Genomic DNA, 21,370 nt, shown 5'->3' with positions numbered 1-21,370 from the left:
AAATATAAATGATCTCTAATTTCTTTCAACATGTAAAGATTTATTGAAAAGCTGTGATACACAATTTTTTGGAAAACTGCTTTGTAAATCACCATTTTAAAGGCATTTGTGCTCTTGTTTGAGAAGTTTACTGCAGCTTCAAAAAGCACAGTTTTAAAAGTGCTTACACCTTTTAGGAGGCCTTATTTTTATGGACCAAATAAAGTGCTTGTAATGTCAGATTGCATTTTGTACACTCAATGAAGCATTACACCACCAGCCTATTTATTCTAAGAACGAAACAAAGGATCCTTTCCACCCATTTCTCCCCCAAGGCACACTTAAGGGTATCCAACTTAAACTGGCTTTCTTTTTGTTACAGATGTATACAGTACAGCCTACAAAATTCCATTCCTTGTTAATAGGGACTAATCACTTAGATTCTTTATTACTATGTAGTGCTTAAAGCTATAATCTCAGTATTTACTTGGAAACATGTCCCACTAAAATTTGTAAAAAATATTTGAAGGTAGAGGTTATTTGGATTAGCATGGTAGGTTTATACAGCTGGTGTGCTTGGACTGATTAAACTGTATATCGAAAAATTACTTCATAGAAGTTAGAATTTACTGCAGCCCTTCTATAAGGAAAGTGCTGTGCTTTGTGTGTGTGAAGATATTAAGGTGGTTGAAGTAAAACCAGATGAACTCTTCTGGACCTCAATGTTAGGTGTCCTTTAAAACACTTATAATCTGTAGCCTTTTCTTAATAGTTAACATTACACAATATATTAAGACTCATGCCAAATATTGGATCAAACTCATACACACACTGAGGTGAACATTTCAAATACATTTTTCTTCTATACTGTCCTTTTTCTCTGGCATATCTGGAAGTAAGTTGATTGCAACCACAGGTATAACGTTGAAATCAAGATGGAGGATTCCTCTGGAAAAAGAACAAGTTATTAGAACAGATGTCTGACATTTAAGATTTTTGTTGTACTTTTAACTGTGTTTCAGCTTTTCTACTGAAAACAACTGGGGGGAGGGCTTTAAATAGATACAAAATTAAGATCAGCTACTTTTGGCTCTGGTCTTGCATGTTACCAAACCTAGTTCTTATTCCCTTTGAAAATTAGTTGATGTTGCAGATGGAAGAAAGCGTGAACATGAAGAGACGGGTACTAGAGCAGAATGCTCACTGTTATCTTAGACAGGTATGACCTATCATTCTCAAAATAACCCTCAAGTAAAGTCTAGTTGACCAAGAAGAGAATAAGGGAATACCACTGACCTAGAGGAAAACTTATTATTAGGCTGGGTAATACACATGTGAAGAAGTTTTAATTCTTAAAATCACTACAGCCAAATGTGAAATAAAAGTTATTTTGAAAGTGTGCAACATTATATTACATGTATGACATTTGACAGAACATAATGTGATTATAAAGCAGGGAGGGGGGGAAAGGAAAAACTAATTTAAAAACTAAGATACGTTTGCTTTTACAGGATGAAATATAAGTAGCACTTACTTGGGCTCACATGGGCAAAACACTTTTAATACTTTTATTATTAAAGCTGCTCCTATAACTCCAACCACAATGACTTCCATCAAATTAAAGAATACAGGAAATGACCGAAGCCAGAACTTGCAAAGCTCTTTTCTCAAGTCTTCCACCCACTGACACATCACCTGCAAATGTAGCAACAGTGCATATGAATCCTCTGACAACTGATCCACAAAACATGAAGTGGTTTAGATCTTAAAGACTTGTGAATAGAGTAAATTCACAGTGAGATTTTTTACCACCATACTATCAGAATGCATCCTGCACTGAAAAGACATTCCTAAGGGACAGGGAGCTCTTGGGAGTAGAATGGAGGGGGTGGGCTTTAGTCAAAAGGTGGAATTGCCAGCCGTTGTCCCACCTTGCTGAATCACATTTCCTCCTGCTTTGTGTCTCAAATCCTCATTCGGCCTTTCTTCATAGGAAATGTGCTTTAGCAATAATTTTAGCTGCATTTCCCTGTACCACCTTCATTACTACAATAATCTTTCTGAGATTAAGAAACCAGAACTATAAATAAGACTCCAAATGGAATTACATTTATATTTATACATTTATAAATAAATAAATTCAGGGAGCCATGATCCTGAGATCCTCCATTTTTAGCCACTGCCTGTTGAGCCCCATCAGCGTACATTTAATTTTTTTTTTGCCTTAATGTATCTCTATTTACATTACCCCTTCCCATTCTCCATTTTGTTATCTATTCAATATAGTTTGGAGACCCCCTGGAGTTCTTCACAGTTGGCTTAGATTTCACCACTCTTGATAATCTGATGTCATTCATAAACTTGACTAATTCGTTACTGACCTCTCTGACTCGTTCGTTTAGGAATGTTAAACAGCACTATCTCCTTAAGGGAGGTCAGTGCTTATTTCTTTAAACAGGGAACCCATTTATTCGTATCTGCTTCCTATTTTTAATGTTATTTTTATATTTTATAGTTCACCTTTATCTCTGAGACCCAAGATGGATTACAGTGTTAAGTACATGTAATCAACAGCTGGGACATTCAATAAACAAAAGTGTAAAATTCAATACCATACTATAGGGTATGCAAAGCAAAAACTTGAAAAGAAGCATAAAATTCAAGTATATGAATACAGAGACCAGACATTGCTAAAACAAAACAAGTAATTTGATGTGATTATATTACAGTTCATAAGAGGACCTGCCCTCCTTGTATATGACTAATAAGTTTATACCTTTGGTGAGGTACTTTGTCAAAAAGTTTTTGAAATGCAAGTATATGATGTTTGTCATACAGTTTGTCTACATGCTTAATGAAATTCTCAGTTCCAAAAAGTTGGTGCAGGACTTCCTTGCTGGTTCTTCCTCAACAAGGAAGTAACAATTTTACCTTAAATAGTATTTTCTGGTATTTCCTAGGACAAGATTTAAGCTGACAGTTCAGTCATTTTCCAGACCTCTCAATGGGTCCTTTTTTTAAAAAAAAATGGATTTTGCATTGGTTATCTTTGAATTCTCAAATGAGGAGGGAAATTTTAACTCTCATATTTTTATTAAAAGCCACATTTTAACATTTGAGTTCTCAGATTCATACTACCTGACCCGTGAGTTGTTAATTGGTAATGTGTTTGTTAGCTTTAGAACTTCATACTTTGTCACTTGTATTGAACACAGCTTTTAAGATGCCTTCCCCACAAACAACTCAGATGTGAGTCTCTACCCAGTGTCTTCCACAATGACAGCATCTGTAAAGAACTGAGTTAGGTTTTTGGGTAATAAGAGAAGACATACCTTGTAAGAGGATGTAGGATCTGTTCTGAGAGGAGTCTCTGGTAATTTGCCAGGCAATGTCTCTTCATCTACTGTGGTTTCTACTTGCCTGAGAAGATAGTGACTAGTTGTTTGCAGTGGACTTCCAACATCTACTTACAAAAAATATAAGGAACAGATTGGCTTAACGTATTAACTGCCTCTGGCTTTTTTGTTGAACTACACCACTGCTACTAGAGAGAGAGAAGCAGACTGTGGACAAAATTATAAAGCAGCACTACATTTGAAAATGTTTTGGTATATGTTTTATTTTACAATAAAAGTGCACAATAAAAAAGTGAGAGTGACACTAGCAGTATGATGCCAGCATGACGCTTCTAAGGGCTTGTTTAACACAGGATAAGAGACTGGACAGTAGACACTATCTACACTGTTCTATTCCCGTGCAGGGACTGGAGAGACAAAGAGAAAGAAGCTGTCCCTCTCAAATGAATCATTCCACATCCCTCTGGTTCTTGCATTGCTTTACAAATAATTTTTAAAACTTCTCTGCTCAGATGAATAGATCACTTCAAGTAAGGACGATGCCTAGTATGATAGAAGGAAATGAGATTCTCTCAAGATATTAATTCAGGATCTGAAGAGAGAAACTCGACTATGCAATGTATTGTATGTGGGACTGCCTTTACAGACAACTCAGAATATTGTTGCCCACCTTTTAACAAACACAAGAAAGTGGAAGCATATCCAACCACTGTTGCACAGACTCCATGGCTGTCTGTGGGTTTCATGGCCCAATTCAAGATGCTGCTTTTAACTCTCCTCTTTTAATATTCCAAGAATATTGTTCAGAATCCATATAACATAGCATTTATAGGTTCGTTTTCCAACATACAAGTTGTAAGCTACTTTAACCAACAACATAAGATAAAATTATAAAACAAAACAGCAAATAATAATGCTAAAAAAAAGGAGGCAATGAAAAAGCATTCAAAAACATGAATTGCAGAAACATCCTCAGGAATGGAAAACCAAAGCAAAAACAGCAGAACTAAACACTGTGTACCTTTTCTTGCAATGTTAGGAAGTGTGAATAAAACATCGTTGTCTCTAGGGATGGAAAACAGCATGCTTTCCTTCAAAGGAACAGTGTAATTTGAGTGCCTAAGTACTCTTAAATCCTTCACTAATATGTCAATTTCAGTCACTTCATCTTGCTTAACCTGCAAAAGACAACAGTTAACAAACGTTTATTTAAAACATTTTATGCCACTTTGCACTTAAAATGAATCTCATCTGCCACTCAGCTGTTGAGTCTTTGTGTGATGTATGACTTGCAACCTTATGATGCAATTTGTAAAAGCCAATGGGGCTAAAATGACAATCTGTGATTCATGATACCTGCAATGAAGATGACACAAAACACAGGCTAGATCTTACAAAACAGATTTTAAGGCCTTTTCTTGCAGGCATCCCTGTTCTCAATGCCATCTCAATGTTGAAAGAGAATGAGCTAGCAAGAGACATACGAGAATTTGCCCACAACGTGAGGTGAAGCTACCTTATTTACATATTTACTTGCCCATTGCCATTGATCCTATCAAACTGAATACCAAACCGTGACCAGCTTATTGAAATTCAGTGAAACATACTATAACCCAAATATATGAAAAGTGAAATGAACAAAACTTTATTTAATTTCGTTATGTTACTCTAAATGTAGCAGCTAGCTATTTCAGCTCCACACAAGGCTGCTCCCGGAGTAAGCAGAATCATATACGTTGCATACAGGCAACAACAAATTGAAACAATCTCAAAAGGCGTGAAGAAATTCAAAAAGAGACCATCAAGGGTCTAATACTAATATAAATAATTCAAGACTTGCAAAGATACAATCAACTCCACCAGACATCAATTTTTAACAATGTTTCTAAAGTACATCATGTAACTGCTGACAAGTTTGCCAGCAAGAGGTTCCCGTTTCCGGATGCCCCTTTCTCAAAGCAGTTACAAAAACCACAATTCAAAAGGATATGCAATCTCCATAAATAAAGCAGCAAGTCAAAAAATGTCACAGCCTCTAAAGTGCATAATAGCGGCTTGCTCAATGGCATAAGCCATTGATCCTTCAACACTTACTAAGAATAACTGCCATCTACAGCCTAAATCAAGAATGAGAATGCACAATATTCAGTTCTGGACCCATGTAATAGGTGAAGAGCTTAAAAAAATAGGCAAATCTATAAACAAAAAGGATTGTTAAAAAAATCTCTACATTAAAACAAAATGCCACACACAAGAGCCACATACTTCCGAATATACATATTTATCTTCCTTGGAGGGTATGTACTTCCAGAAAGACTTGCAGTAAATATGAAGTAATGAAAGGACCCACATTTGCTGAACAAAGAGGATACATAGTAGTCTGAGCTGCAGGCAGCAGCACGACCATATGTGGTATGTTAACTGAAGCGCAGGCCTGGGGAGACCACTCTCCATGAAGCTCATATTTGGCAAGTCACCTCTCACCTGCTTATCATGGAGAGGAGAATCATGTATGCCACCCTTGGAGCAGGAAAACAGGCATGCAGAATGGTTTGGTTGGACAGGATGTGCCACAGACAATAGGGCTGAACTTACCTGTAACTATTGTTCATCTAGTGTCTTGTACAGATACACATTGGGATTGCACAGGTGCAAGCCAGTCATGGAGATTCTCAAGCTCTCAAAGTATAGGGGGCACTCCCCTTGTTCAATGAGCATGCACAGGCTTTTTCCACCAAACAAGTGTTGTGGGGTGGAGTGACCCCTGCCCCCATCCCTCAGTTCCCCTAAGCCGCCCAGGTCAAACCTGAGACCCTCACAGTGGGGTAGAAGGGAGCAGATGCGTGCTTGCACAGAAAACACCAGACGAACAACAGTTACAGGTAAGTGCAACCCTGTGTTTGTCATTGATCTTCTGTGCAGCCCCACATTGGGAGTATAGCAAGCTACCAATAGATGAGGGTGTGAGAGGTATGGCTGAACAGCAAATGGAGGACAACTGTCCCAACTGCAGCATCCATTCTCGCATGCATGTCCACTGAGTAGTGTCAGATGAAGGTGTCTGCTGAGGACCACATGGCGGCTTGACAGCTATCTCTCAGTGGGGTTTTCTCTCAGAGAAAAACAGTCAATGATGACTGTGCTCTGGTAGACTGAGCCTTGCTCATCACTGGACAAGATACCTTGGCCTGGTTGTAGCACATTCTAATAGCTACTACTATTCACCTGGAAAGGGATTGGTTAGCAGTGGGATGGCCCTTTTGAGAGCCTGCATAACAGATGAAAAGAGCCTTGGACTTTCTGAAAAGCTTTGTTCTGTGTAGATAATATAATAAAGCTCTCTTTACATCCAGTTTCACAAATTGGAACATTCTAATTCAGAGGTTGGGTTTGGAAAAAGTACGAGCAGGATGAACTTTTGCTGTAGATGGAACCTGGAAACTATCTTAGGAAGGCATTCCGAACTTGGGTATAGGATCACCTCTTTGAGGAAAAACTTGTGTAAAGCAAGGATCTGTGTGGAGGGTAGTCAACTCCCCAGCTCTTCTAACAGAAATGATAGCTGTCAGGAAGTCTACTTTCCAGGGAAGTAATGAGAGGGCACAATGGGCCAATGGTTCAAACAGGGGCAGCATGAGCTGTGCTAGTGCAAGTGAGAGGCTCCACTGAGGTACTGGAGACTTTCTAGGGGGGGGGGGAAGTGTTAACTACACCCCTAAGAAATTGCTTAGATGCATGGTGTGAGAAAACTCTCTTGTCATCTCTGGTTTCAGGAAAAGCAGAAATGGCTGCCAGTGTACCTTAAGGGAAGAGGCAGCCAGCGCCTTTCTTAGTAGTGATAGCAAATATTCAAAGACAAGAGTTAGTGGACATGAAAAGAGATAGAATGTAGTGTGTGCTATCTAGGCACTAAAATGGTTCCATTTATGCCCATAAGAGGACCTTGTGGAGGGTTTACAAGCATTTAATATGATTTGGGCTACCTCCTTCAAGAAGGAAGTGGTCTGGGGAATAGTAACCATGCTCTGAGTCTGGCCTCTGTATATGGATCTGGCCTCTGTGTATGAGATCTGAAACATCTAGTAAGAGTATCAATCAGCCCAGGGACATGACCCACCAGGTCGGGAACCAGTCTCTGTGTGGCCAGAAAGGTATGATGAGGATACATGGTGTCTGGAAATGGCAGGTTCTGCACAGCACCCTGGGTATTAGCACTGTCAGTGGGAAAGCTTAGAATAGACCTTGGTTCCAGGGAATTTGGAAGCCATCCCCCCAGGGAATTGGGATTCATGCCTGGCAAGGAGCAAAAGGTTCTGGCCTTGGTGTTGGACGAGGTTGCAAAAAGGTCCACATCCAGAAACCCCAATTCTGGAATATGGGGGGTATGTAGTTGTTGTTGATCGACCAAAGGTTGCAAAGAGGTTCACATCCAGAAATCCCAATTCTGGAATATGGGGGTATGTAGTTGTCAGTTGTTGTGGATTTTTCGGGCTATATAGCCGTGGTCTTGGCATTGTAGTTCCTGCCGTTTCGCCAGCAGCTGTGACTGGCATCTTCAGAGGTGTAGCACCAAAAGACAGAGATCTCTCAGTGTCACAGTGTGGAAAAGAAGTTGGCAGGTAATTTATATCTACTCAGGAAGGTAGGGTTGGGCTGAGTCATCCTGTAAGAGTTTCCCAGGATGTGGAATGCTAATGGAGGGAGGCTTCAGTGTATCCTGAGGAGGTTCTTTTGCATCTGGATTGGTGCTTGATATGCTAATCTTCTCTGCAGAGCTATTGTTGGGTATAGAGTATTTTGTTAGCCTAGTGTTTTTCAGGACTGGAAACCATGCTCTATTCATTCTTAAAGTCTCTTCTTTCCTGTTGAAATTGTGCTTATGCTTATGAATTTCATTGGCTTCCCTGTGCAATCTGACTAAGTAGTTGGAAGTAGTATGTAGCTGGAAGTAGTATGTAGTTGTCGATCGACAATCCTGGCATGGTTTGAATACTCTGCTTAGAGAGTCTACCTTGTCGTATGTGGTGCCTGCTGTGTGTATTGCCTGTGGGAGGACGTTGTTCCATATGGCCCATTGCTATAGTTCTGAAGCCTCGGCACACAAAATCAGCAAAGCCTTTTTCCGTTGCTTGTTCAGGTAGTAAAGTGTGGTTGTGTTGTCAGTGTGTACCTGAACTCTTTTGTAGTGTAGGAGACCTGCAAAGAAAGCAAGGGAGTAATGGATTGCCCTTAATTCCAAGTCATTTATGTGCATACTTAATTCTTAAACTTTGTTATAGTGTATGACCTATGGGCTGTTAAGCTGAATAAACTAAACTCTAGTTGAGTGGATGGCACCTGTACTTGCAGCAGGGATCATCAGAACCGAGAAAAATGGAAACGATGTTGATGGAAACAATATACTTGGATCCCAGGTGTTTTGATGCCTGGGATGGGCAGGACTCAGCGTGCGGTGTAGTTGGACTCGGAGCCCATGAACGGTTTGAGTGTATGAGCCTTTGGAACTGAGGAAGGTTGTTTGGGTCAGGGGTCGGGTCCATGCTTGGCAGATGGCTTTGCTACCGGCTTGTTGGAGCTCAACAACACCATTTCCCACATCACTCCCTTCCAACGGGAGGTCCAATCAGTTCTGGCCTTTGGGGTGAATTGCTGGCAGTGCTGACTAGTGGAAATGTTATGCAATTCCCCCAGATAGAGAAGACAGAGTTCATGCCCATTCGTATGTGGAATTTTTGTGTCACATTTGGCACACTTTTTAAAGAATGCTCTCTGAGACATGTTTGTTTTTACAAAGCTTTATTTTGCTTTACAGCAGATGTAAGTCGAGTCTGAAGAGCAACAATGACGAGCAATCAAGAGAAGAACCTTTCTCAGCAGCAGCGAAAAGGAAATGAGGAAGAGGAGGTTGCTCCACCACACAATGCTGTTTTTCAGCAGGAAAAGCCTGTGCATGTGCACTGAGTAAGGGAGCACTTCCTATACTTTGGGAGCCTGAGAATCTTTCTCTGTGGCTGGCCTGCACCTGCACAGTTCCCAGTGTGGGACTGCACAGAAGATCAACAACAAACTACATACTCAAGTTGGAGCATAAACATGCTCCTGGGGATTCAAAGCATGCTAGCAAATAAAATCATTCAAAGAGATATTCACCTGTTTCCCATCAATTTCTGTCACTTCTTCCTGAACCACAATCAACTGCAAGTTGGAGTTGGATGACAATGGCCACTCATGGATCATAATGCGAACACTAACAATTCCTAATCGCTTCTGATTCAGTAGGTTGTCAGCATTCCCACTCTCCACTATCAACAATAAAATTGCATATCACAGAGCGGTCATGCAGAAAAGCATAATCTCGAAAAAATATACTCGAAAAAAGTCACTGTTTTCCTAGGTAATGACCTATATTACTAGTTTGCAAAATCATTATTAAATATGGAGGGGGGGCTGGTCTCAGAAGAAGCACATCTTCCAAGTCCAGATCCCAGGAATCATTCGGCAGCAAAGGAGCAATCCCCTCGTTACCAGAAGGGTGGGGGTGGGGGTTAGAGTAGAAAGTGCAGTCAAAGGTGTGCATGCTTTGAGGAGTGCTCCTCCCCGGGATTGTGTAATCTGCCAGGGACATCCCCTGGAAGGCAAAGCCAACAAAGGTGAAGAGCTAGACCCCACATTTATTTAAATCTTCATATCTCACCTTTTCTCAAGGAGTTTTAGTAATCCTAATTTTAAAAATACAGAATAAGTAAAAACCCCAATAATCCCCCCATTATATTAATTCCATGGTATCTTCTGATTGTATTGCTCGAACCTGAAGGAAATACACTTATAGCCTAGCCCTAAACATGAATGTAAGTCCCAAGAGAACTTACTTAGAAATACTGTTAGGATTGCAGCCTTACAATCTACACTCACATTATAAAGTATAGTTGCATCAAGTCATATGGAACAACTGCAGGTCTCTCTAAACGAAATTGTGCTTAGTTATTAATGTATAATGTTTTAGACTTTCAAAAGCCAATTTTAAAAACACATTAGCACACCCTTAACACAAAAGCTGATCATAAAGGATAGATGATCTCAGAAGCTAACCTTGAGGCTGGCAATAACCAGTGCATCAAGAGACAGCTCTGTGCAAAAAAAACAAAACAGTTCAATGGCAAGTAACTGCTCAGGTTTTATTAAATATATAAGGCATTGTGTATAGCTCCCAATCACGATGTTTCTGTGCAACACAAACAGCAGTGTTTCATCTTTATCCCAGATGCAATATTCATTTTGCCATTACTGGGCAACACTACCTTTTAAGAAAAATTTCCAACCCCAGAATAGAATGTTAACTAAGAAAACATCTGAAAAGTAATGTTCAAAGATTATCAGAAAGACACTTACTATTTTATATATGTTATTTCTCCTACGCCCATTCATTTGGATACATGCCAGCTTAAAAGGAGGCGGCAGACAAGCCTTATCAGGGTGGAGTCACATCCTTGAATTTAGACTGCTCAGTCTGTGGCACAAATTCTTTGTCTTCCACAAACAAATGTAGTGGCTTTTCATAAAATCAAAATTTGGTCTCAGTTTGAGTATGTGTGTCTCCCCCTCAGAAAGAACACATCAGTACTATGAGACAGGACATAGATAGGATATCAGATTTTGTCTTTTATAAATTTTAAATATACCTGATTTGTGAATCTAATGGAGTTTTGTGGAACCTTACAGACTAAATAATTTATTATGGAATATTCTTTTGTCAGCCACAGCCCACTGCGTCAGAAGTATCTGACATAGTGGACTCTGTCTCACGAAAGCTTATAACACCATAAAATCTTCTATGAAGGTTCTTTGTTGTTTTAACTGCAGCACACCGACATGGATAGCCCTCTGGCATCAGACATGTAAAGAGTATAACACCACTTATTCATTACAGCATTTTCATTAGTTGTGGGTCACATTGAAGTGCACAGTTCAGATAAAGGATTAAGCAATACTCACCTATTAAAGTCTGGCACTTTATCCTGGTAACCCCACTCTTCAGTGGAAAGTCATTTACATACACGTGGCCGTTAACATAGGTGATATTAAGGACAACCTAAAGAAAACAACAGAGGCATACATACATTCAATGTACACATTTGCCAACACCAGATGGGGGAAGTAAAATAAGTAAGTCATGAGAGCAGCAATCAGACATAAATTAGAATAAATGTCACAATAGCAGTGATCAGACATAAATTAAAGAAACTAAACATTTAACTGATTTTTAAAAATGTATGTTGATATCTACTAAAAGGCTGATATCTACCACAATAATAGCTAGAAAAAAATCATTCATTTAAAAGGTTGAAATCCATGTCACACTGGATGTGGGCTGTACTCTAAGAATATATCCCATGAAACATCAAGATCCTTCTATGAAAATAATATAGGCCAGTATGACTATAAAACCTATATGAGAGGCAGAGAGGTCAAGTGGACAAAGCTCTAGTGGCACCTCAGCTCAGATTCCAGCTCTGCCTGGAACAGAGCAGGTAGCCACAATTTCTCAGCCTCAGTTGTCATCACTTAATTTTCAGAACTCTGAAGATAAATAAACTTATAACCTTGCTGACGAATAAAAAATCCTTACTAACTGGGGGGGAGGCAATTTGTTGTAATGAATTGTCCCTTGGACTGTTCATATACTCTTGTAAAGTGTTTGGCAAATCTGCAACAGTATTAAAAGCATACACATGCACAATTTCTCCTGATGTATCACAGTAAAGGAAAAAGTGTTTTCACTACACTGTTATTCCACCTTCTTACAAAGAGATCAGAGTGGTTGATGTGTGTGTTCTTCACTCCTCTTTATTACATCTGCACAACAATCCTGAGAGGTAGATGAGGCTGAGAAAGCGTGACTGACCAGAGGTCATCCAGCAAGCTTCACGACTGAGTGAGAATTTGCAGTTCGGTTTCTTGGTTCCTGGCCAGCACTCTAACCACCCTATGGCAAGTAAAGTAATAGTGACATTACCTGTCTTTCCTGATGGTCTCCACTGTTCTGCAACATAGTAACGTGGACCTTGATGCTCTCCTGCAAGATAGTAAAGAGAAGAAAGAACTGCAAAGGAAAGAAGTGTGCCCCAGATTCCTCAGTACAGAAGTCACTTGGCACATAGGCTGCATTCTTGCTTTAAGCCCGAAAGTGACAGGTGCAGATCAAGAACCTATTTATTTCCTCAAGTCAATCTTTCAGAAAGAAGTATAATCCAAAGTATAACCACTTTATTATAATTTTAAAATTATGATACAAGTATTTGTCCGCATTTATAATGAGACTCTCCATTTTTCCTTTATACTGGGAAGCATTATATATATATTACAAAATATAATTTGTTTCTAGTATTTACTATACCAAGGAAGTACATCGTATAACATGACACACCCCAGCAGACAGACACTTAATGCACATTCCCATGTATTAGACCTAAAGAGAATCTCTTTATAGATGTAAGAAATTTATTGTAAATAAACAGAAACATTATGAGATTTCTACCTGATTATTCTTATACGTACAGAGCAGTATGCAAATGATTTCAATCCATTCAGTATTACGGCAACTTTGGCTTAACTCCTTGCCCAAAAACTGGCAAAAGTCAAACATATGGCTAACTTGCAGCCTCTTTCATTTCAGTGAGAAGTCACAAGCAGGGTAGGAGAAAATGAAAATGTGAGGATCTGGATTGTAACTCCAAATCTCTTGCCTTAACTAGTAAGTAATGTTACATGCAATATTTACATCGCAATGACTACCGGTACTGTCCCCTAGCATTTCTTGCTTTGATAAGCACATCTGCTGCATGACTGGAGAGAAGTAAACCTGGTAGTTCTTAATTTACTTTCATCTGAAAACTCCCTGTGCCCTCTCATCATCATTGCATGGGTAACAATATTAGATGCTGCAGAATTCTCTTTGTGATGAATGTACAGAATGACTGACTCAGATAAATGCATCAAAAGGGAAAGGGAGCAGCTGTGGAGCATTTGACAGTTCATGGCCATTGCAAAAAGGGAAAGTCTGCCTTGAGTAACTATTTGGAAAGACAGGGATTGCACAATGGCCATGTATGAGTAGTCCATCAAAAGTGAATAATTGCATACACAGTTTCTGGTATCTTTCAAGGGTCTTTTAAGCTTTCAGCTAGCAGTTTTCAAGAAGAAAAGTTCAAAAATAATTGTAGTCAGAAGCATAATAATAAAGAGGAGATCTGACGAAGGGAGCTCTAGTTCACAAAAGCTTATGCCAGAATAAAAGTGTTCATCTTTCAAATGCCACAACAGTCCTGTTTATTTTGGCTGCAATCAATTAACAGAACTCATTCTATCTTAAGGAATTCTTTTCTGTGCAGCAGGGGTCAGCAACTAGAGACTCTGGGTCAAATCAAGCTGCCTGAATGATGACAACTGACCCTCCTGTTGTTGGCCCTACATGAAAGGGAAGTGTGTAGAAAGATGGCACCTGTCACCAGAATTTGCCAGCAATCCATTCTTTCACCATACCTTTCAAAGTGACCCTTCAGGTAAACCTGACAAGGTCACACCAACAAGGAGCTAGGTAGCATATTAAGCCAGGCAGAATACAGGCAGGACAAAAGGGTCAAGTGGAGCAAGATCAGTTCAGTTGGCATACTTTCAGGGAATGTGGGGGGGAGAGAGAGCTTGGAGGTGCTGCACACTGGCAGAATTACTCAGATCAGGAGCAAAGCAGGGGGACTGAGGCCACCTGCTGCTTCTTGCCTTGCCTAAAAAATGTGCCTTTTCTAGGATGCTTAACAGTTCACCTTTCTCAATATAAGGCCTATGGGCCCAATAAAGCACTTCTTCAGGAAAACAAAATACCTCAAGTCCTATGTCTGGCTCCTGGCAAGCCAAAGCTATACCAATTCATGACTGCTAGTTATTCTTTTTGCCTCCTATGTTCATGCCAACAACATCTGGTTGGGGCTGTGCAGGAATAAACACTTCCTTTACAGCTCTCATGCCAGTACTATGATGAGTGTTATATATATGTTCCCCTTCTTCTGAAGATCACATTCTGCATAGCCAGGGGAAGTATCTCAGAATCCTGTATTTCTTGAAAGCAACTATAACAACAACAACAACAACATTCAATTTAAATACCGCCCTTCAGGAAAACTTAATGCCCACTCAGAGCGGTTTACAAAGTATGCTACTATTATCCCCACAACAAAACACCTTGTGAGGTGATTGGGGCTGAGAGCGCTCCAGAGAACTGTGACTGGCCCAAGGTCACCCAGCTGGCTTCAAGAGGAGGAGTGAGGAATCAAACCCGGCTCTCCAGATTAGAGTCCCGTGCTCTTAACCACTACACCAAACTGGCTCTCAACTATCCTTTCTACAATAAAAATGGGACCAGGTGCAGTATGTAAGCAAGAACAAATAAATCAAGAATGCTTCAGATTCTTATTCTAACTTTCCCTAATTTTTAAGGAAACCTGCTTTGTTGCTCTGGGAAAGAAAATTGTTGCAATGTCTTATCCAAACTACATGTGAAACTAGATTCTCAAAAAAACAATATAAAAAAACAAAAAAGGAATGAAGCTAGTAAATGCACCTTTGAGATCTATTTTGTGCAGAACTATACCTAAATACACACCATTCAAAACCAAGGGATAAATTAATCAAATGTAAGAGTATACTTTTCAGCTGTTCATGACAGAGGCTGTATTCAAGAACTCCCATAGGCATTAGCTAGGAGATCGAAAGCAGTCATAAGTGCCTGTAAATTATGGTGCTCCAAAATCATCACTGTAGCTTTAAACTTCAAAACTAACACAAATGTAACACAAAACACTTCAGGATAACATCCACAAATCACATAATGCAATGACAAGCTTTCTATCTGCCAGTCTCTGTTTCCCATCTGAAAACTCTTTTGCTATTGTTTATTACCTTATCTGTAAATATTTGGATACAGAAATAGAAGGGTGGGTGTCATTCTCTTAATACAGAAGAGATTTGTTACATCAAACATTCAATCCCAAATCATTTTACAAATAAATTACTAAAATATATCTGCATCTAAATATATAGACAGATCTATAGGAAGAGGTCTGCTGCTTTGGAAATATACATATACCATCCTCATTCAGTCACTTGCATATACATTCTTCTTCGTACAAACATTTATATATCTGAACTGCACAAGGCCGGATGTTATTAATTCTGCATGTGTATTAATATATAAACGGTCTATTTGTTAAAAAAAACACAACTCCCCATCTAGCCTTACAAACCTTGGCATTTCTCTCACTCACTCTCACACACACATGCCCCATAATGACATGCCATGATGGCCCTATATAGTTCCTCGAGCACATAATACTTGAATCAAACATACTTGGGACTTCACAAAAGACACCCCGCAACGCTGTATCTACACACGTTGGTTGCAAACAGCCACGGCCAAATCCTCAGGCCGCCTTAGGTGCCCAGCAAGCCTTCAGGTCCTCCCGCTCATTCCCAACGTATCTCTCGCTCTGCTCGCAAGTCACGATCAATCCTTTTCTGCCCCTTCCCCGTACTGGCAGAAGGCTTTTCCTTTCCCTACCTGGCTAACGATTTGGGACAAGCCGGCTGGAGGCTCTGGAAAAGCCAGGTAGGAGGGCAGAAGCACCAGAAGAAGGACCCCAGGGAGCGTCCGAAGGACTTCGCGTGGCCGCCGCGCCGCCTCCATCTTGGGAGCCAGGAATTAAAACAAAGTGAAACATCAACAAAGCAAGAGGCGGCGGCGGGCGGAGCAGAAGCGGGAGGAGTCCGGCCGCGGGGAGGAGAAGGAAGCGGCCGGGAAAGATGCGGGAGGAGCGGGAAGGAGATGCTGCCGGGAAAGGCCGTGCAAAAGCCAGGCAAGACAAGGGCCTTCCGCTTTCTCCGAGCAAAGAGAAGCCTTTCCTGTGAAGAAAAGAGATTCTCAATAAATGGCTAGCGGAAATGAGAGTAGATCTCTCCCACGCTTGTTTACCAGGAAGAGTCGTCATGATCCCTACAAAGAAAGGGCACAGGATAGCCCCTGCCCCGCATCTGAATCTGGCCCTGCCTATGCATGTTCTTGGCCGTAGACAGCAGGATGTAGTCTGGTCTACATCTACTCCCTGCCTGGGTTAGTTTTTTTTTTACCTCCAGGGAGTGATTGCATATTTAAAAGGTGATCCTCTACTTCTCTCCTGAATTAATAGTGCTACTGGACGCTTGCTCTTTTCGACTGAACTAATATAATAATAATATAATAATAACATTCGATTTATATACCACCCTTCAGGACAACTTAATGCCCACTCAGAGCAGTTTACAAAGTATGTTACGATTATCCCCACAACAAACACCCTGTGAGGTGGGTGGGGCTGAGAGAACTCTGAGAGAGCTGTGACTAGCCCAAGGTCACCCAGCTGGGCTTCAAGCAGAAGAGTGGGGAATCAGTCCCAGCTCTCCAGATTAGACTCCTGCGCTCTTAACCACTACACCAAACTGGCTCAGTCCTACTAACTGCCAGGCTTTCTTCAACCATTCTGCCCCATAGACTAGATTTTACTTATGAGTCAAAGACATAGCCTATCAGGGCTCTTCTGTACATTTCCCTGAATGTTTAGGAGTGCCTCTTAGAATATTTTTTCAGAAGCACATTAGAGAAAATGGTTTACTGCTAAGCAAGCATAAGACTGCAGCCTTACAGACTAATCCTTTGTAGACAAGATACGCCTAATGGAACGTGAGGTTGCAATTCTGGGAGTAAGCCCCATTGGCCATAGTGAGATTTTATAATTGCCAATGGAATGGTTGGGGGGGGGGGTTCAACCACAAATGTGTCATACTCTGCGTTTCCCCATCGTGAAGTCTCCCCTGCAATCAGACTTCTGTTGAGCTTTTTAGCAAAGATGGTTGTTGTGGGTTTTCCGGGCTGTATTGCCGTGGTCTTGGCATTGTAGTTCCTGATGTTTCGCCAGCAGCTGTGGCTGGCATCTTCAGAGGTGTAGCACCAAAAGACAGAGATCTCCCAGTGTCACAGTGTGGAAAAGGTGTTGGCAGGTCATTTATATTTACTCCGGAGGGGTGGGGTTGAGCTGAGTCATCCTGTAAGAGTTTCCCAGGGTGTGGAATGCTAATGGCAGGAGGTTTCACTGTATCCTGAGGAGGTTCTTTTGCATATGGACTGGTACTTGATGTGCTAATCTTCTCTGCAGGGCTATTGTCGGGTATAGAGTGTTTTGTTAGCCTGGTGTTTTTCAGAACTGGAAACCATGCTCTGTTCATTCTTACGGTTTCTTCTTTCCTATTGAAGTTTTGCTTATGCTTGTGAATTTCAATGGCTTCCCTGTGCAGTCTGACAAAGTAGTTGGAAGTGTTGTCCAGTATTTTGGTGTCCTGGAATAAGATACTGTGCCCTGTTTGAGTTAGGCTATGTTCAGCCACTGCTGATTTTTCAGGTTGTCCAAGTCTGCAGTGTCTTTCATGTTCTTTTATTCTTGTCTGGATGCTACGCTTTGTGGTCCCGATGTACACTTGTCCACAGCTGCAGGGTATACGGTATACTCCTGCAGAGGTGAGGGGGTCTCTACTGTCTTTTGCTGATCGTAGCGTCTGTTGTATTTTTCTGGTGGGTCTGAATACTGCTTGAAGGTTATGCTTTTTCATAAGCTTTCCCATCTGATCAGTAATTCCTTTGATATATAGCAAAAACACTTTTCCTGTAGGAGACTGTTTTTCCTTGGTTGTTTGATTCATCCTGGGTTTTGCCAGGGTTTTGCCATCCTGGGTTTTCCAGTGTGAAATTTGTTATGACAAGCGGAAGAAGATCTCCTGTGAAACACACCTTTTCTTCTGGAATGACTTATAGTAAAGTCAGAATGTCTGACTTTTTGATACCCATATTTTATGAGACTGTTTTCACTCAAGCATGTACAGATATATGAGTACAAAACAAATGCAAGAGTTATGAAGGTGCAGCTTTTCTTTATAAAATATAGAGTGGAGAAGTGATCCTATCCTGGTCACCAGCCACGTGTACTTTAAAGTAGAATGCCATATTAATAATGCATATACTCTCCATAACTCAAGCACTACATGCTTATATTTTTCCCAGATCATCTGCAGTCAAGTACATAGCAAAACATTTTGTAGGAAGCAAAATGCCCCCCATCTTCACCTGCATTTCTTAATTTACTTTATTTATATGCTACCTTTTTTCCCAGCGGGGACCCAAAACAGCTCACATAACTCTCCTTTCTTCTATATTATCCTCACAACAACCCTGAGAGGAAGGTTAGGCTGAGAGTGTGTGAGTAGATCAAAGTTACCCAGTGAGCTTCCACCACAGAATGGTGATTCAAACCTGAGTCTCCTAGATTCTACTCTGAAACTCTTAACCACTACACTGGCTTGGGGGTGCTGTTGAGCAGTAGCAAGCAGCCAGACCTGGGTATGTCATGCAAGTCATGTGGTATCAACTTACCCTGTAGTTGCTTCTGCACTTTGCTCCCATAACTCCTCCCTCAAAGGCCAAAGCCATGTAAACTGCCTTGCCCCTTCCACCTGTCTTTTACTGACAGAAACCAACCTGGAATACTTAACCGTTATGGCTGCCTAGCAACAGCCACTGAGTGCATCTGATTAAAACTATAGGGGCTCCTTTTTCATTATGGTTTTTTTTAACTTTTTTTTTTTAGATTTCAAATTTTTCTGCAAATCTGAGGCTTTTTACAGGTGTGTAGAAAGATCTGTCTTGTCTGTTCATGGCTCCAGTCTCCAGATTTAAGTATCCTCAGATAACAGCCACGCTGTATATAAGTTTCTTCTTTAAGGTAGGAATGTGTTTGTTCCTTCCCAAGTCCTGCCCTTCCACTCAGTTGTATTTCTAACCATGTGTGCAGGTTCCATATACCTGCATTCATTCTTTGGGCCTTTTAGCATTTTTATCTGCCTTATCACATCCCTATTAGGACATCCACCTTAATGCAAACAAATGTAGCTTATTTCAAAGTAAATGTTCTTAAAATCATAGTTTTAGGTCCCGATCTTAAACTCATTTTCCTTATGCTTAGGAACTAGGTTGTGCAGCCCAATCATTTACAAGTTACTTCAGAAATTCCCCTGAGTTTAATAAAGCTTACTCTCTACTTAGTGTACAGAGATTAAGATAATTGCCTTTAACCAGGACTGGAAGCAATTTGTCTCCTGTGGAAGACCCTGTAGGATACTTTTAAATGAGAAAAGCTGCCGCCCCCCGGCCCTAGTGACCTTGGTATGTTTAATAAAACTTTGTATATTTTGCATGTTTAATGAAAACTTAGGGGGGAAATTACAGGAAGTACATTTATGTATATTGTGTGAACCAGTAATAATTCTTCATAAGATGTGAAAAGTACTCCAGGCCTCTTCCACAAAATCTTCACAAAATATACTAGTCCTTTTTCACTACATTTATACAAGGATATAAATTTTGTTTAATAAAGCAACTGTTTAAACCACCAGAAACTGTATCATTTAAACATCAACAAGCTCACAGTCTATCTAATTCAAATACATGTTATTGCATACTATCACCTCTGCTCAGGGCTTTTTTTCTGGGAAAAGAGGTGGTGGAACTCAGTGGGTTGCCCTCGGAGAAAATGGTCACATGGCTGGTGGCCACGCCCCCTGATCTCCAGACAGGGGAGTTTAGATTGCCCTCCACTCGGCAGCACGGAGGGCAATCTAAACTCCCTTCTGTCTGGAGATCAGGGGACGGGGCCACCAGCCATGTGACCATTTTCAAGAGGTTCCGGAACTCCGTTCCACCACGTTCCAGCTGAAAAAAAGCCCTGGCTCCGCTACTGATTTGTCTTTTAAAAAAAATTAACACAAACATGCTCTGTGCACAGATAATTAACAGTAAGGCCTGCACTGAAAAACACATTCTGCAGACACAGACAATCCTGGAACACACAGGTAATCCTTTGCCAGTTTCCCAACCCTTTAAAGCAGTGTATAAACTGTAAAGGAATCCTTATCATTTAAATGCATTACATTTCTAGAGATACGGCCTTCTGAGTCCATTGCAGTCTGTGGGTTTAAAAGGGTTTAACTCTGTTAGGGATTGCACTATTAGTATAGTTTTGAGCTATTAAGGGAAATATGGGTGTTTATATCATACATGTGTGTACTTGCTACATTCTGGGTTGCCAGCTCCAGGCTGTGAAATTTCTGGAGATTTTGAAGGTGAAGCTAAGGGAGGGAAGGGTTGGGGAGGGGGAGGTTCAGCAAAGTATAAAGCCCTAACGTCCACCCTCCAAAGCAGCCATTTCCCCCAGGGAAACTGATTTCTGTAGGTTGATCAGCTGTAATTCCAGATCTCCAGTCACTAGCTGGAGGTTGGTAACCCTAACATATGAATACTTTAGAGCAATGTAGTAAAAGACCAGTTTTCCTCTGTGCATATCACTCTGGTATGAGACACTGCGTGGCTTGCAAGTACATCACTGTGTGCAACAAACAGACATTTTGCTATGTGCAGAACTCAACACAACTGCCAATACATTCCTGCAACATGTAAATGCTGGTACTTATAAGAATTTGGCACTTGAGTTCTGATACCACTTTCTTCATTTACTAATGGTATAAATCATGGGTTTTTCTTTCTATTAACATGTATTTTGAAAGAAAATGTTGTTTTGAGTACATCTTTCATGGCATTATTTGCATGCATTTTGTTCTTGGGTATTGGAACCTGCTTAAAGAGCTCTCCTTATAAAACACACCGCTTGCTTGAATGCAATTAAGAATGTAGAAACTTGTGCTGTGCAGAGCCAAATCAAATGATAAAGCCAATCCTGGTGTATACCATTTCAGACTGAAGAGGGGGGGGGAGAGTTTTTTTAGTATAAAAGATTCCCTACCAAGGGCATAGACTTTCCAATTTCCAGGGGGGGGATGGCTTTGCTATGTGGCATCACAGGGGGGCCCTCCATTGCCATTATCTATGGAGGTAGGGCCATTTGGGATTT

The 21,370-nt window shown here is 40.6% G+C and overlaps 1 protein-coding gene across 1 annotated transcript; it reads right to left on the bottom strand.

The window, feature by feature from the left end:
• Positions 1-19: 19 nt before the first annotated feature.
• Positions 20-16,185, bottom strand: GINM1 (glycosylated integral membrane protein 1). The gene is made up of 8 exons (XM_054969914.1): positions 15,946-16,185; positions 12,349-12,408; positions 11,328-11,424; positions 9,486-9,637; positions 4,357-4,513; positions 3,312-3,442; positions 1,514-1,674; positions 20-927 (listed from the first exon to the last, which is right to left on the bottom strand). The coding sequence occupies exons 1-8, from the start codon at positions 16,069-16,071 to the stop codon at positions 825-827; spliced, it is 987 nt and encodes a 328-aa protein (XP_054825889.1). The 5' UTR covers positions 16,072-16,185; the 3' UTR covers positions 20-824.
• Positions 16,186-21,370: the final 5,185 nt, after the last annotated feature.

The sequence above is a fragment of the Eublepharis macularius genome, chromosome 1 (assembly GCF_028583425.1).
Source record: "Eublepharis macularius isolate TG4126 chromosome 1, MPM_Emac_v1.0, whole genome shotgun sequence".
NCBI classification, from domain to species: Eukaryota; Metazoa; Chordata; class Lepidosauria; order Squamata; family Eublepharidae; genus Eublepharis; species Eublepharis macularius.
This window is presented reverse-complemented; position numbering and strand designations above follow the sequence as displayed.